Source organism: Manis javanica, chromosome 8 (assembly GCF_040802235.1).
Source record: "Manis javanica isolate MJ-LG chromosome 8, MJ_LKY, whole genome shotgun sequence".
Lineage (NCBI taxonomy): Eukaryota > Metazoa > Chordata > Mammalia > Pholidota > Manidae > Manis > Manis javanica.
The window spans coordinates 3,587,241-3,604,205 of NC_133163.1; the positions used below are offsets into that span (position 1 = coordinate 3,587,241).

At 44.5% G+C, this 16,965-nt stretch overlaps 1 protein-coding gene and 1 non-coding gene across 12 annotated transcripts in view; one reads left to right on the forward strand and one right to left on the reverse strand.

Moving 5' to 3' along the window:
• Positions 1–2,841: 2,841 nt before the first annotated feature.
• On the reverse strand, positions 2,842–2,915 carry TRNAI-AAU (transfer RNA isoleucine (anticodon AAU)). The gene has a single exon. It is a non-coding gene; the product is annotated as a tRNA-Ile (tRNA).
• A 10,761-nt stretch (positions 2,916–13,676) lies between these two features.
• MOK (MOK protein kinase) overlaps positions 13,677–16,965 on the forward strand; it is a 45,064-nt gene continuing 41,775 nt past the window's right edge. For 6 of the 11 annotated variants that reach the window (XR_005053955.2, XR_005053957.2, XR_005053959.2 and 3 more), the window contains exon 1: positions 13,741–13,880. Coding sequence is in view for 1 of the 11 variants with exons in the window: in XM_036991542.2 (XP_036847437.2) it covers positions 13,874–13,880 (7 nt within the window). In the remaining 10 variants the exon portion in view is untranslated. Of the gene's footprint in view, positions 13,881–16,965 lie in introns of all 11 variants that reach the window. The other 5 variants (XR_005053961.2, XR_005053964.2, XR_012133658.1 and 2 more) reach the window with 5 other exon arrangements.

Genomic DNA, 16,965 nt, shown 5'->3' on the forward strand with positions numbered 1-16,965 from the left:
TACCGACCCTCTCCTTCGGCCAGCCTTTCCGGATGTTCCCTCCTCTTTATTGTCCTGGCTCTGTGTGTCCATTCCAGCGTGTCTTGCAGCTGCCGGTGTGTCCACCTATCTCAGCTCGCCTCCCCAAGGAGGGCAGTAGGTCATTAGTCAACAGTCGTTAGGCACCTGTTGGGTGAGTCACCATCTCTGCCCTTGGGGCTGTTCTGGCCTCTGTATACAGAAAGAGGAGGACACTGGCATTTCCGGTACGCATGAGTGCCGTAATGCTCATAAACGGGGAAGGCTGGTGTCCAAGAAGGTTCTGGTAGACTTTCAGATAATTTTTCTCTCCACAGAACCATCATTATCATCATAGTAAATATTCCTGTTGCATTTCATTATACTTCCTGGGGTGTTTTAACTTAAATCATTAGTAGCTCACTATGGATTGGCCAGAGGGAAGATAAGATTTGTGGAATTTGTCTCAATTCCTAAATTTCTACAAAGCTTTTGAAAGAAAGGCTTTCTCATCCTCTTATCCTCAGATGTCGGAAAGATCCTCTATGACCCATAAGCCAAGAACTGTCTCCCTCATCTAGAACACAATACCCCATTTTATCATCTTTTTGAGCCTGTCAGGAAGGAAAAACTTTTACTCTATCCTCTTAGATTCAGTCTTTAGGGACCTGTGAATTAAACTGAAAAGCACAGATTAACAAGAGAAAAGACATGGGAACCCTCCTACACTGTTGGGGGGGGAGTAAGTTGATGCAGCCACTGTGGAAAGCAGTATGGATGTTCTTCAAAAACTAAAAATAGAAATACTATAGGATCCAGCAATTCCACTTCTAGGAATTTACCCAAAGAACACAAAACCCCTGATTCAAAAAGATATATGCACCCCTATGTTTATCACAGATCACTTGTAATAGCCAGACTACAGAAGCAACCTTAGTGTCCATCAACAGATGAATGGATAAAGAAAATGTGGTACATATACACAATGGAATATTACTCAGCCATAAGAAACAAACAAATCCTATCATTTGCAACAACATGGATGGATCTAGAGGGTATTATGCTAAGCGAAATAAGCCATACAAATGCCATATGATTTCACTTACTTGTGGAATATAAAAACAATACAAAACAAAAAGAACAAACTAGCAGTAGACTCGTAGACACTGAGCAGTGACTGGTACTTACCACGGGGAAGGGGTTGTGGCGTGTGGGTGGGGAGGGTGAGGGGATGGATTAAAGAAGCACAAAAATTCTCAACTGTAGTATAAGCTGGTCACGGGGATGGTAGTACAGCATGGAGAATATAGACGATGATTCTGTAACATCTTCCTATGTTGACAGATAGTAACTGCACTGTGGGGTTGAGAATTTAGTAATATGGTTAACTCTTGAACCACTGTGTTGTACACTTGAAACCAGTATAAGACTGTGTATCAATGACACCTCAGTAAATATGTATATATATATATGAATGAGGTGATCATATGCTACCCTAACAGGGAATTGAAGGGGTAGAAGGGCACTTATGGGAAAACAAATGACTTTTAGGAAAAATAAACAGACTCTTACCAGAACAGATGGGCGATATGATAGTTTTGTGACAATGCCTGCACAGGTGTGATGCCAACTTCTCTTCAGGCAAGAGAGATGACTTAGGACAATTGAATTCTTTTGAGTTCTCTGGGGAGGCTCTGCTTTTAGGCAGATAAGACTTTCCAGGAACTCAAATGCCTTCTGCTCAAAATAATTTTTATGCTGCACAGGCATATTCTGGGCCTCTTCAAGCCCTTATTTAGGGAAGCATGTGCTCTGAGGGCATCAGTCTCCTCCGACTCCACTGCCGGTCCCTGCATCTAACAAGGTGCTTGGCGCATACATCCAAGGTGTGAGTGCCATCCAACACATGTACAGGTGTCTGTTGAAGGTGTCACTAGCCCCAGGTTCTCTTAATAACAATGCTTCCATCACGAGCACTTAGTGAGCAATTTTACTACACGGTAAGCACTCGCAAAGGCTTTGCCCCTGTGGTCTGTAGACCGGAGCTGTTACTGATTTAAGTCACAGCTTAAAACATATTTGAGAAAAGAACGGATGATTTTCTAGACGTTCTCACTGGAGACTTTTCCAACATGGCTGGAGCCCCTGCTGGACCCTTATATAAAATGGCATTGACCCTAAAAACACTGGTTTTCACGTTAAACACACCTAATCACGCCTGGAGACTTGAACCACGAGGGAGAAATCCATGCAACTGTCCTTTGGCTGCGAACTGCGGAACCCAGAAGTAGAGATATGAAGCCTACAATCTCCCTGAAAAGTAAGAGTAGCTAGGGGTTTCCCGATGCCTCTGCATCCAGAACCTCCCTAGAATCATGGCAGTCTTGGCTGGCCACTTTCAGCACGCGTGCTGGCATCTGTGTCTCTCCTTTGCTGTGTTGCACCCTGCCTAGAGCCGTGCCAGGCGTGCAGTGCAGAAGTACTTCTGAAACGAATGAACTCCAGGCCTCGATTTTTAACCCTAAGAACTAGATGATAACTGGGGTCTCCACCGAGGGCCCTCAGAAGCTCTGCATTAGGTGGCAAAGGTAGATGGCATCCGAGCGCATCCTACATACAGACCCTTTGCGCCGGACTGCGGCCGTGCAGCGCCGGGACTCGAGGAGGGAACTTCCGCCTAACTTGCGGTTTCTTGCCGCAGGCGGCCTGCAACTTCGGGGTTGAGTATCTCCAAGAATTCCGCGGTTCTCTTCGGTCTGCGCGCGGTTCACAGTCCTCCAAAGGCGTATATTTTCAAAAAGAGTTGTGAAATTATTGTAGAGATAGGCAGAAAAACACGTGTTTTGGCCCGTACGGGGATCGAACCCGCGACCTTGGCGTTATTAGCACCACGCTCTAACCAACTGAGCTAACCGGCCACCTGAAAACGAGCTTTGCCGCTCTTCTTATAAGGTTTCTGAGTGCACTGGGCCCCGCGCGCGCACGGACTCTCCAGGCTCCGCCTAGGACGATCTTCACCCCAGTCTTGCAACCCATGGCTGCGGGAAAACACGGAGACCCGGGGCCTTTAAGAAGGCCTATAGCTCCTTAAAGCGAACGGAGGCTTTCACAGGGAAAACTCAAATTACATACAGGAGCCATAGCTCGGAACTACGATTTTCAAAGTTTACAGCTCATTTTTATTTACTTTAAATTTTGCAAAGCTATTTTTTATTTATCCCCGAGAATCCCTGCAGCACAGAAACCCCATGTGTCAAGAGCTTCTGGTATGGCTGTATAAATAGAGAAAACCCGATAAAGAACAAAGGGCGACCGAATTCCCCACCGCCTGAAACAACGGCCCCTGGGGTCTTGGCATCCTGTCTGCCAATCTTTTTTCGCCCTACAGGTATATGTAAAACATACATATATTTGGGATTCAATGCAACCTTATTAAAAATAATATAATTTCTTATCTTGCTTTTTGTACTTAATACTCTAATGTAAGCATATCCCTAAATAATCGTAAATGTCATTTTAAATGGTTACTCTGTGTTTCATTAAGTGGTAAGTCATAGTTTTCTCCCCCCACCTCCCTTCTCTTAAATGTCTGCAAAATGTCTTCATTTTGTCCTCTCTTGTTAACTAGAACATGAACAAATCAAGAAACTGCTGCTGTTTGGGCAACCAACAGTACCTACTCCAAAGGGATAGGGCTGTAAGCAAAAGAGGAGAAAAAATAGGCTGGGAAGACAAAACTCAAACATGTCCATTCTTCCACCTGCATGTCCCCGGGGCCTCTTTGTCTCTGAGCGTCCCTGACCACCTCTGCTGTTGTGGCAGGTGCTCCAGAAGCACCAGAAAGGAGCATCAGCTTTTCACACTGTCCACTCCTCTGGTCTGACTACTTCATAAACCCCTCTACAGCCGATGTAGCACCAGGGTTCCCTACTGCAAGCAGCAGATGCCAGGTCTAACTGACCTTAACACAACAGGCATTACTGAAAGGACATTAGGTAGCTCACACCACTACCAGGAAAGCTGGAAAACCAGGTTTAGACAAAGGCCACTCAGTCAACACATACTCATTAACCCTGGCAGTGCCCTAACCCCAGAGAAACAGCGGTAAAACAGACCAAATCCGTCCCGGTGGAGCTCACGCTTTGGCTGAGACAAGTGTTGGAGTGGAGAAGCTTAGATGTTGTGCCGAGTATACGTAAACCATGCTGGGGCGAGGGTTGGACAGGTTCCTGGAGACTGGGACATTTGACTGTATTCCAAAGGACAAGGACAGGTAAGTGTAGGCCAAAGCGTTACAGAGGCCCCTGGGCAGAGTGAACCGCCTGTGATGGCAGCCATTCGGTTCATTATGCTTACAGCTGAATGCCCAGAGCCTGGTTACAGTCAAGAATAGTGCGTGTTTAATAAACGGGAGTCAGATAGATGAATGAGCTAATTCCCAAATCACCTTACCTTTTAAAACAAAGTCTGATCAAGTCATTTCTCTGTTCAGAGTCCCCCCTTCTGCCACATCCCTGACAGGATTGCCAGATTTAGCAATTAATTTAGTGTATGTCCCATGCAGTATTTAGGACATACTTACACTAAGCCAATCTTGGTTGTTTACCTAAAATTTAGCTTTAACTGGGCATCCTGTACTTACCTGGCAACCTTAAACTCAGAGTAATAGAACCGAAAAACCCCACGCAGCCGGCTTCTTTCCCCGCCTCCCTACCCAGCCCTGGGGCTTCTGCACTTCTGTTCCCTCTGCCTGGACCCACTTCTCCCCAAACACGGCCGAAGCTCCCTCCCTCATCTCCTCTGAGTCTTTGTTTGAATGTTAAGTATTCGGTGAGGCTTCCCTGACCTCTATTTACAGCTGCAATCTGCAACCTGACTTTCCTGCCTTCTTTCCTCCGCAACTTGCTTATTTCGTGAGCCGGGCAGAAACGTCTGCGTTTGCATTACAAGCATCTAGAACAGCTAGTGGCACATAGCAGGTGTTCGATCAAGGAATGTCGAATGAGGCGAAGTTGGTCATCCACTAGAGGTCTAGCACGGACACTCGCCAGGCAGAGGCCAAGGCCGGATTCTGAGTGCGCCAGCCGAATCTCGCGGGCGGGCGTGGGCAGGACGCACCGGGTCAAGGCTGCCCCCGGGGCGGGGTGGGTGACCCGCGGTCATGGAGACGCAGTAACAGATATAGGCGATAGGGGGCACCCGAGAGCTACAGGTCGGTTCAGTGCCGGGGGCGGGCGGACCCAGCGCGGGGCTTGCAGAGCTGTATTCTGACTTCAGTGCAAAGCTCGGGCCAGTTCTCGCTCCATCTTCTGGTGCTTCCTAGACAAGCAAGTTCTCATTTTCATTATTTGATTTAGGAAAGCGCCAACTCATACATGTTCCGAATTAAAAGAATATTGTTAGGGCTTTTTTTTAAAACGTCTGACAGGGACTTTTGTGCATAAAGCTACCGTGGATTCTAATTTGTCCTTTTGCTTTAAATTCAACTCATAAAAACCATCCTGTTTATAAACTGCAACTTGGAGTATGAAAATAAATACCTATTGTATTAGTTTCCTAGGGCTGCCATAATAATATATCACCAGCTGAGTGATTTAACAGAAATTTATTCTCTCACGGTTTTGGAGGCCAGAAACATCAAGATGTCCTTAGGACTGGTTCCTTCTGAAGGTCCTGAGACTCTGTCCCGGGCCTCTTCGCAAGCTTCTGATGGTTTCTGGCCATCTTTGGGGTCCTTGGCTTGTAGAAGCATCACTTTTATCTATGCCTCCATCCTCACATTCACGAGTCCCCTAGAGCAGTGCCAGGCTCTAGGTGTGCAATAAATGTTTGTTGAATGTTACATTTGTTGTATGTTCAGTCAATTAGGTGAGACTTTTCAATTCATAAAGTTGCCCTGCTATTGTAACATTTCTGGTGAAGCCCATTTCTGAAGGGGATCTGATACCTCCTTTGCTCTTTTCTTTCTCTGGAATGCCATTCTTCAGAGCTCAGACCTTCTGGAATGATTCTCTAATTGTCTTCTCTGATCTATGGTCCAGGTCTCTGTCTATCTCTTGAATAATTTCTTTGAACTATCTTCCAACCTCCTCCTTTTTTACATCTTTTAAATTTTGACTCAGGGCCCTGGTACACACCAAATAAGGAGAGAGCAAAACATTTCCAGTGAGAAGTTAACTTCTTGTCAATTGATTCTGGAACAAAAGGAAAGAAAAGAGGGAAAACAACAGAAATGAAATGTTGTACAATATGTACTATGTCAAAGCTGTTAGAAAATACAAAAGAAAAATAGACTAGCAGAAGGTTTTTTTCAGATGTTGCTTCAAATTTGCTACAACAAATCAGTTGGTTCCAGAAATTTTTTTTAATGTCCTTCCTTAAAGCATGTATAATTGCAAAGCTTTTACAAAGGTTTCTTTTACCTGTATGAGAGAGTAATAGAAGCACAGGGAGCTAGAAGCCACAGACTCAGGTCTGAGCCCAGGGTGGCCACCAGCAAGTGGGAATCTTGGCAAAGCCCTTTGCCTCTCTGGGTCTCCAACCACAGGTACACGGCTCCAACCTGTCAGTCTGCCTGTTTAATTCCTTCCTCTCTAGGGTTACAGTTTGTTCTGGATGCTCAGTAATCATTGAAAATCAGGCTTGTCCCTTGTCAGAAAGGAATGACAGTGGGTGACAATTGAGGATGCTTCTTGACTAGTCAACATTTATTGAGGACTCCCTCTGTGCCAGGCCTCTGTTAGACTCTGGGCAAAAATCAACCAGTGTTTAATCTGCACTACCACCCTTCAGAACGGGTATTTTTATCCCCATTTCACAGAAATGGGAAAACAGTGGTCCTGTGACTCGGTTGGGTTACCCTCTGAGATTCTGCCTCTCCACCTCAAGAGCTGAATTTTCATCTTTTCTATTCTCCTTTTAGGAAACTTTTTCTTATACTTTTTGAAGCATCTATTGTTCTGAGGGCCTTTTCCTCAGAGACATGCATAGGCTTCTCTCTAGCCTGAAGTCTACCTGTTTTTGCATCTACATTGGACCATGATTTCATTTAGAGTGCTTGGTTAGCTGTTTCTTCACATATTAATTTGAGCGATTAATCTTTTTCTTGCTCCTCTTTATTTCACATCCCTGATCAAGCTTAGTTTCCTGTGAGATATGTTTATTTTCTACAATGAATGTAATTTTCATTATTTTTAGGTAGATTTGAATTTAACCACCTTACCAGGGTTAACACATTTGAAGTTTCTGTCCTCCTTAACTTTTCTAACAACTGCCTTTTTCCCGGTTTGAACATTGATCAAAGATGCTCAGCAGAAGGGAACAGGGAGTGTCTACACATAGCTGCTTCATGGCTGAAAATCTTGACATTGGAAAACAGGGAAGGCTAATGCTAGGATATGGAATGAACTGAGGAAGAGTTTTAGAATGAGTCAGAAAGCTCAAGTGGCTATAATTAGATAGTGTTCATGCAGTTTTAAAAGTGGAGCTCCAAGATGCATGGTGGTTCTGTTCACCAGCATCTCCTGGCATGTAATACACAGTCGGCCCCTGGCATTGTGTGTGCTGGGCGGGCAAGGGGCCCAGAGGGAGCCCCTCCCTGGGGGAGCTCAGAGCGTACTGCTTCTTGTCAGTTCTTCCCCTTGTCATTTAGGGCACAAGTGGTCCAGGGAAGCAGGTGACCACACCGAAAAGGCTGGCTCCCGTGTGGTGTCTGACAGTGTTTCCATAGGGAGAGATGTTCCCCGGCAATCCCTTTCCTTTTTGAAGTAGGATTTACTCATCTACTTAGAAGCAAAGAAAGAGTAAGGAATTATCTAGGCTGGTGGTTCTCAAAATATGGTCCCTGGTGCAACAGCAGCACATGGGATGGAACTGGAGCTGCAAGTTCTTGAGCCCCACCCCAGAATTACACTGGAAACTTTGGGCATAGGGCCCTTCAATCTGGGTTTAACAAGCCGGAATCACCTGAAGGCAGGTGATTTGGGTACATGCTACAGTTTGAGAACCACTGCTCCAGGCAAAATTGCTGGCAAATTCTCTTTTTGTCTTCCTGCTAAGGGCCCCTGTTGTATCCTTTGATCCTCCATTCCGGGGGGGCCCCTCCCTTGCCCCCTCCCAGGGCCTGCAGGTTCCGCGTGCAGGCTGCCACCAGGGTTCTGGGCTGGAGGGGTGGGCGAAGGCTGAAGCCCCGGGCATGGGCTCACCTAGGTAAGTGCACTGAGGCTGTGTCTACCCACAGCAGGCACCTTGCTCTAATGCCGCCACAGGATCAGGACCGACCTGGTCGCCTGGTCTCTGTGAACCACACTTCCACAAGGACAGTGAGCAGAAAATCCCTCAGCATGCAGCGATCAGAAACAAGGAGCTGGGGCTCACCTGCTACATGCATTCACCTCTTCACCTACTTAACAGGTACTCAGTGAACACCTACCAAGTAACAGCTCTGCCTGCAGGGGAGATTAAAAGACAGGTGTGCAGCCTAAGAAGCATAGAAGCTACATGGGTAGAAGGAACAAACATGAAAGAGACAGTAAGAGAAAGAAATGTGACATAAAGACAAGTCCCCATATCAGGGGAAAGACTACAAGGAGCTAAGAAGGGAGAGAGCAAATCCCAGTAGCCTGGAGAGATTAGATGTGGCTTTCTTAGGGTCAATAAAGACAGCACCAGTGACAAAAATAATACCAGCAATACCTACCCTTTTTTTTCAGTTTGAGAGAAAATTCACATATCATTCCAACCATTAAATATGTACAATTCAGTAGTTATTAGTAGACTTAAAGAGTTGTGCAACCATCACCATTATCTAGTTCCAGAACATTGTTGTCACCACACAAAAAAGCCCCATGCCTGTTAGCAAGTCACTCCTCATCCCCCTTCCCTTACCTCCTGACAACCACTGTAGCTACAGATTTATACTTGTTTTGGACATTTCCTGTAAATGGAATCATACAATATGTGACCTTCAGTGTCTGGCTTCTTTCACCCAGCATCATGTATTTGAGTCGGCTTGATCACTCCTTGTAGGGTGATGAAAATATCTGGGAATTAGACCGAGGGGATGGCTGACTTGACTTAATTTTTTTTAAGTAAAAAGTTCGAAGTAGATATCTCTTTGACTCAGAATCTTCACTTTAAGAGTTTCTCCTATAGGCACACAATGTTTGAAAGAGCAGACTATTAGAAACAACCAGATGGCCATCAGTAAGGGACCAGTTAAATAAGGGATGGTACAACCATGAAACAGAATAACCATCAAGTATACTATAATTATGTAAGTATTCTTTAAATATGTTACCATTATTTAAGGAGAAAAAATGACCTAGGCCAAAACCAATTTGGGCACAAAAGTGTAAGAAAAGAGGAAGGCAGGAAGATGGGGTGAGGGAAGCATTAAGCCTGAAGATTTCAGGTGGAGGGAGACTGCATGTGGGGTGAATGTGGGTTTGCCCTATAAATGACAGGCTCTTGGGGCACCTTGGTGGCCCTGGGGCTGGAAGGAGGAAGCAGGGACAGCAAAGTGAGAGTAGAAAGAGGAGGAGAGGTGATCAGGTGATCTGCCAGTGAGTTCCAGCCCCCGGCAAGCTCACTATGGATTCAGTGAGACCCGAGGAATGACAATGGAACTTTCTTGGGGTAAAAGGGTCATACCCAACTTTATTCCCACGGTGGCAGGTCAGTCACTAGAATCTCATCCACTCAGAGCGAGTCTGCAGGCAGCAAGCCGGACTCTGCCTCTGGGCCTTTCTGCCCCTCCAGCTGTCTCAGTCTCTGTCCTCAGCACTGCCACCACTCCAGTCTCATCTCTGCTCTCCTGCAGCTGTGCAGCCATGCCACCTTGTGTCCCAGAGCACTGGGCAGGGCTCTTTATATAGAGTCAATAGCAACGTATCACCCACACGTGTGTGGCGAGCTAGCCAGCCAGGGCCAGGTGAGACTCCTGGTCACAGTCCTCCACCCCCCGAGTCCCTTTCCCTTTGGTAACTGTTAGTCCATTCTTGGGTTCTGTGATTGTGCTGCTGTTTTGTTCCTTCAGTTTTTGCTTTCTTCTTATGCTCCACAGATGAGTGAAATCATTTGGTACTTGTCTTTCTCTGCCTGGTTTATTTCACTGAGCATAATACCCTCTAGCTCCATCCATGTTGTTATAAATGGTATGATTTGTTTTCTTCTTATGGATGAATATTCCATTGTGTATATGTACCACATCTTCTTTATCCATTCATCTACTGATGGACACTCAGGTTGCTTCCATTTATTGGCTATTGTAAATAGTGCTGTGATAAACAAAGGGGTGCATATGTCTTTTTCAAACTGGGCTCCTGCATTCTTAGGGTAAATTCCTAGGAGTGGAATTCTGGGGTCAAAAGATATTTCTATTCTTAGTTTTTTGAGGAACCTCCATACTGCTTTCCACTATGGTTGAACTAGCTTACATTCCCACCAGCAGTGTAGGAGGGTTCCCCTTTCTCCACAACCTCACCAACATTTGTTGTTGTTTGTCTTTTGGATGGTAGCGATCCTTACTGGGGTGAGGTGATATCTCATTGTGGTTTTAATTTGCATTTCTCTGTTGATTAGGGATGTGGAGCATCTTTTCATGTGTCTGTTGGCCATCTGAATTTCTTCTTCAGAGAACTATCTGTTCAGCTCCTCTGCCAATTTTTTAATTGGATTATTTGCTTTTTGTTTGTTGAGGTGCATGAGCTCTTTATATATTTTGGATGTCAACCCTTTATTGGATCTGTCATTTATGAATATATTCTCCCATACTGTAGGATGCCTTTTTGTTCTATTGATGGTGTCCTTTGCCGTACAGAAGCTTTTCAGCTTGATATAGTCCCATTTGTTTATTTTTGCTTTTGTTTCCCTTGCCCAGGGAGATATGTTCATGAAGAAGTTGCTCATGTTTATGTCCAAGAGATTTTTTGCTTATGTTTTTTTCTACGAGTTTTATGGTTTCATGACTTACATTCAGGTCTTTGATCCATTTCGAATTTTCTTTTGTGTATGGGGTTAGACAATGATCCAGTTTCATTCTCTTACATGTAGCTGTCCAGTTTTGCCAGCACCAACTGTTGAAGAGGCTGTCATTTCCCCATTGTATATCCATGGCTCCTTTATTGTATATTAATTGACCATATATGTTTGGGTTAATATCTGGAGTCTCTATTCTTTTCCACTGGTCTGTGGGTCTGTTGTTGTGCCAGTACAAAATTGTCTTGATTACTGTGGCTTTGTAGTAGAGCTTGAAGTTGGGAAGCGAGTTCCCCCTGCTTTATTCTTCCTTCTCAGGATTGCTTTGGCGATTTGCAGTCTTTTGTGGTTCCACATGAATTTTAGAACTATTTGTTCCAGTTCGTTGAAGAATGCTTTTGGTATTTTGATAGGGATTGCATTGAATCTATAGATTGCTTTAGGCAGGATGGCCATTTTGACAATATTAATTCTTCCTATCCAAGAGTATGGGATGAATTTCCATTTGTTAGTGTAATCTTTAATTCCTTTTAAGAGTGTCTTGTAGTTTTCAGGGTATAGGTCTTTCACTTCCTTGGTTAGGTTTATTCCTCAGTATTTTATTCTTTTTAATTCAATTGTTAATGGAATTGTTTTCATGATTTCTCTTTCTGCTGGCTCATCATTAGTGTATGGGAAAGCAACAGATTTCTGTGTATTAATTTTGTATCCTGCAACTTTGCTGAATTCAGATATTAGTTTTAGTAGTTTTGGAGTGGAGTCTTTACAGTTTTTATGTACAATATCATGTCATTTGCAAACAGGGACAGTTTGACTTCTTCCTTGCCAATCTGGATGCCTTTTATTTCTTTGTGTTGTCTGATTGCCGTGGCTAGGACCTCCAGAACTATGTTCTGGCTTCTAGTCCCTGGAACTGCTCACCCCTTGGGGTGAAGTCAGGGGTCACAGGGGAGCAGTGCTGGTGCCTTGGGGGAGGAAAGAGCTGTTTCCTGCTTCCCAGCTGCAGCGCCTGTCTCCACTGTCAGAGCCAGTGGGCCGAGCACACAGGTGTAAGCCTCTGTGATTTGCATCTATAGCTGTCATAGGCGGGGTCTCCCTCTGGCTGGCCTGACGCCAGGGCAGTGACTGCTGGTTTGTGAGCTTGTGCCAGTGGGCCAGGAGGAAGGTGCAGCAGGCTGCATATCACAGTGGGGGACCTCGGAGCTGAGTAGGCAGCCATGGGGATGGAGCACCTGAAGCTCCTAAAAGTTTGCAACCTGCTGGGCAGAGCCCACCCAGGCAATCTTGTCCACCTATCTCTTCTCTCATGCAGCAAGCTCTGTGCAGTCCCCACTCCTTCAGCAGCTCTCTCACTGCTAGGAAGTCTCTCAGAGCACGTGCCTTTCCTTTGTCCCAGAGCGGCTGGATGTGGATCCCTGTCCTCCACAAACAACTGGAATATCAGTCTTTCAAGTATTCCACCTGTTTTAGCTTTCCAAGTCCACTAATCTCCAGAGCAGCATGCAATGTAGGTTTGTGCTCCCAAAGCAGATCTCCAGGGCTGGGTGTTCAGCAGTCCTAGGCTTCCACCCTCTCCCTGCTCCGTTTCTCTTCCTCCTCTCTGTGAGCTGGGGTGTGGGAAGGGCTTGGGTCCCACTGCATCAAGGCTTGGGCACGTTACCCTGTTTGGTGAGGTCTGCTCTGTTCTCCAGGTGTGTGCAGTCTGGTGCAGCCTTCTTCCCTGTTGCTGTTTTAGGATTAGTTGTATTAACTATATTTTCATATTATATGTGGTATTGGGAGTTTTCTGTCTCTCCTGTCATGCCACCATCTTAACTATGACTTATTTAGTGAAAAAGAAACAAACTATAGAAAATTATCTGTTATGGGGAAACTGTTCAAATTGATACAAAGAAATTCTGAAAAGACACCACCCAATTGTTGACTGTGCTAAACTCTGGGGAAGATGGGGAGTGAGAAGGATGGAGAGGCTTTGAAAGGATTATTTCAAAATTTTCATTATGTACTTCCATGTTTTGATTTTTTTTTTGTACAATAGACACATTTTACTTCTTTAATTTCAAAAATTAATAGGAAAAAACAGAGATACTGGACCTGGTGAAGTAGTTGTGGGGATGAAATAAGTAAATAACAATGAGTTTCATAAAATGCTGTACGAATAATATAAATGGTTGTTATTTTTATTGCACTGTAGTTCCTTGAGGGCCAGGACACTGGCCTGCTCCATCTTCATATTTGCATGTGCGTAATTCATATATTCATTCCTCAACGTCACACTGGAATGTAAGTTTCAAGAAATCAGGGACATTTGTCCACACTGCTCTCCTTCATATCCCCAATGCCTGGAACAGGGCCTGGCTCTCAATAAATATTTGTTGAATTAGAAAGAAAAACTCAAGAAATGTACTGGACTGGTTAGTAGATGCTCAATTGCAGGACGGGACTGCAAAGAACAGCTATCAAATGACGGTTGTTCAGTGTGTCCCCGGCCCAGTTAAAGTTCGAGGCTGCCGTCCGAGTCGCTAAATTCTCAGGATGGCTGGGCATGGCGATCCCTGCGAAGATCACCTGCACTTCCAGGCCAGGAATCGCTTTAAATCGACACGGGCGGTTACTTAGCGCCCAGACTGAGGAGGGCCGCACTGCGCACGCGTACACGGAAGCCCGGCGGACCAGGGAAGGTGTTTTGCGCACGCGCGGGAGGCAGCTCGGTGCTCTCGGGACTGGACCGTTGCTAAGGTGACAGGGACACAACATGGCGGCCGGATCCTAACGCTCTCCAACGAGGGACCACCGCAGATGTCGGGACCCTGCCTCAGAGGAGTGGAAGTCGGGGGCCACCCTCTCTGCCCCTTTCTTCTCCGTGCAGTGTCGGCAAGGGGTCGTCTTCTCACCCGGGATGCAGAGTGAGTGGGGCCCGGGAGAGGCGGGGACGCGAGGGCGAGCGGAGGGGGCGCAGGGGCCGGTAAGACCTGGGGGCCCGGCCCGGTCGCCCCTCTGCAGCCGCTTGGCGGCCCGCGGGAAGCGCCGCGTGTGGGGTCCCCGAACCTCCCTGCGCTGTCGGCAGCCGGCGCCCTTGGGGCAGCTCAGGGGTGCGGGGCTGGCCCGCGGCCGTGGGGTCTCCGCGGCGACTCGCGTCCCGCTGAGGCACGTTTTGGTGCCGTGGTCACGTTAGAGTTTGGGGAGGTGAGTGAGTTTTGTTTTTTAAATGGTGGATTGAACCTGAGATTTTTTTCTTGGACATTCGGCAGTAATGTAGTTACAGTGTGGCTTTCTGCCTTTTGATGACATCTATTTAGTGCTGGGCTGCGTTGTTTTATTTTTTTAATCTGAACTATTTTTATAGGACTTTTGAAACAACCTTTTAGTGAAATGAAATAGTGTTACTGGGAAGTTGGGATGAGGTAGTCATCCTAGAAAGTCTAATTGATAAAAAAGTTACCCAAGCTTGGATTTGTGGGTTATGGGCAGTCCAAGTGGAACCACCTGGATTTTTTTTTTTTTTTTTTAACATTACAGATGTAATTCCCGTTTCTGCCAGAGGTGCAGAAAAATTCCGACCTTCTTTGCTGGGAAAATATTATGTTAAGTGTAGTTATAATGTTAAATTTACATTGTACCCTAATTGTCAATTGGTAATTGTGTATGGCATAAATTCTGCAACCAAGATATTTTAAATAATTCATTCACCCTTTATAAGGCATCCTTTTTTTTTATTGAAGTATCATTGATAAACAATCCTACATTGGTTTCTAGTACATAAGGCATTATTTTCTTTTGGTGGATATTGTTTACATGTTTATCTTTTTCATTAATGCACCAAAAGCTGTAGTTTGAATACAAGGTATGCAAAAGGCTTTCACTTCTATTTACAGTGTAGACTTATATACATATATTTTTTACTATATTCCTTTTTTTCCTCCCAACTATTTATTTAAAAATTTTCACATGTACAGAAAAGTTGCAAGATTTCATTGAATGTTTACAATCCCTTCACCTAGATGCACCATTTTGCCTTTGCTTGCTCACCTGTGAGCGCTCTCTCTTTCTAAATTATGCATTTGTCACTGAATCTTTGGAGAATTTGTGGTAGCTGTCACTGCATTTCACCACTCCTTCAGCAAGTATCTGCTAAGAACAAGGATGTTCTTCCCTCATAATCACAGTACAAATAACATGTTGATGCAATACTGTTATCTAAAATGCAGTCTATATTTCAAATTTTCCCTCCCAATAACATCTGTCAAAGGTGCTTCTATTTTTTTTGGGATCCAATAAAAAATCACAAGTTGTATTTTACTGTATTTCTTTGGTCTCCTTTAATCTGGCACAGTATCCTGCCTTTTGTGTGTCAGGGTTTTCTGGTGTATTTTCTTACTTGTTTTCTAGGCAGTGCCCAAGTATTTGGAGATACGCTGATTATCCTGTAGGTGATTCCTGACCTCCTCCTCCTGTTGTGAATCATTTGCCGTAGTAGGCAGCAAAGAGTGACACAGTGAGGTTAAGAGCATGGGCTTTGGAGCCGGGCAGACAAGGCAGCCTCCGGCAGGTTACTGACCTTTCTTTTCTTAAATTGGTTTCCTTTGCCATTCTGGTTATTTATTGCTGCATGACAAATCACCCCAATTTAGCGGCTTAAAATAACAATAATTATTGTTCTCTCATGTTTATGTGGGTGGCCTGGGCTCAACTAGGCAGGTCACACTTGGAGTCTCTCATGCAGTCGCAGTGAGATTGCGGCTGGAGCTGGAGTCACTCAGATTTCCTCACTCACATGTCTGGCAGTCCATGCTTGTTGTCCACTGGGCCCTCTGCTTGGGCTCTCAGCGCGAACACTGCATGCACATGGTCTCTATGGGCATGGCAGTTGGATTCTGAGGGGGAGCATCTCAAGAAGGGGCATTACCTTCTCTGATCTGGCCTCAGAAATGACGTAGTGTAATCTGTATCCCCCAGATTTGAGGAGGCAGAACATAGATCCCACCTCTTGGTGGAGGAGCGGCAGACACACAATAAAATGAGCATGTGGGATGAAATATCTAGAGGCTGCCATCTTTGGGAAATAAAATCTTCCACACTCGTCTGTAAACATGCATGATAATACCTACTTTATAGGATTGTTTCAAAGATTCAATGGATAATCTGTGTAAAGCTCATAGCGTAGCATCTGGTAAATGGTAAATTGTGAGTTATTATTTGCTGTTCCAGTGGATGGAAGGCAGGGATGTAAAAGGGCAAAGAATGATAAACGTCAGTCAGATCCTCACTTGGAAAAGTCTTACTCTCATCTAATCTAGTGGAAGTGCCCATTTTGTTCCTGTGTGAATATTTTAATGGATTATTCCAAACATACCTATAGAAAGAGAAGAATCCCTACATGTTCTAAAGGCATTCAGTTTGCTATTATATCACAGAGAGACTTTTTAAAATTATCTGTTGTGATTGCAAGCTTTCTATTCCTCATCAGTGTGTTTTTATAGAATCAAAGCTGCAGGGTACCTTAAATAATCATGTTCCATTCTTTCCTTCCTAATGTGTATATATATCATCATCTGTTTTTACAAAAAGATGCATCAACTAGCAACTTTTTCTCTTTAAAACAAAATTAAGTAAAGATAATATTGGTTTTCTAATAAATTCAGACAGTGAAAGGTTTTAAGTTAGTCTCAGGACTCTCTACTAACAGTCAATCCTTGTTACGTTTTCTTATATGTACTTCAATAAATTGCATATTCTCTGCGTGCATGTGGATGTGTATACATACATGTATGGATATGGATTTGTCCCTTGAATAGTTATCCCAAACTCAGTGGCATTATGTTAAATATGTTGAACCACAGCTTGCTAGGAAGATGCTTCAATGAGATGTTTGAATGTAGATTTTTGAGAAATTCTTAATGTTTATTATCAGTGGCACATATTCCTAGCAGTGGACTTAGTGGGTTATAGGGGGCAAGGTAAATTTTTTTATGAGTTTATTATTAATTTTAT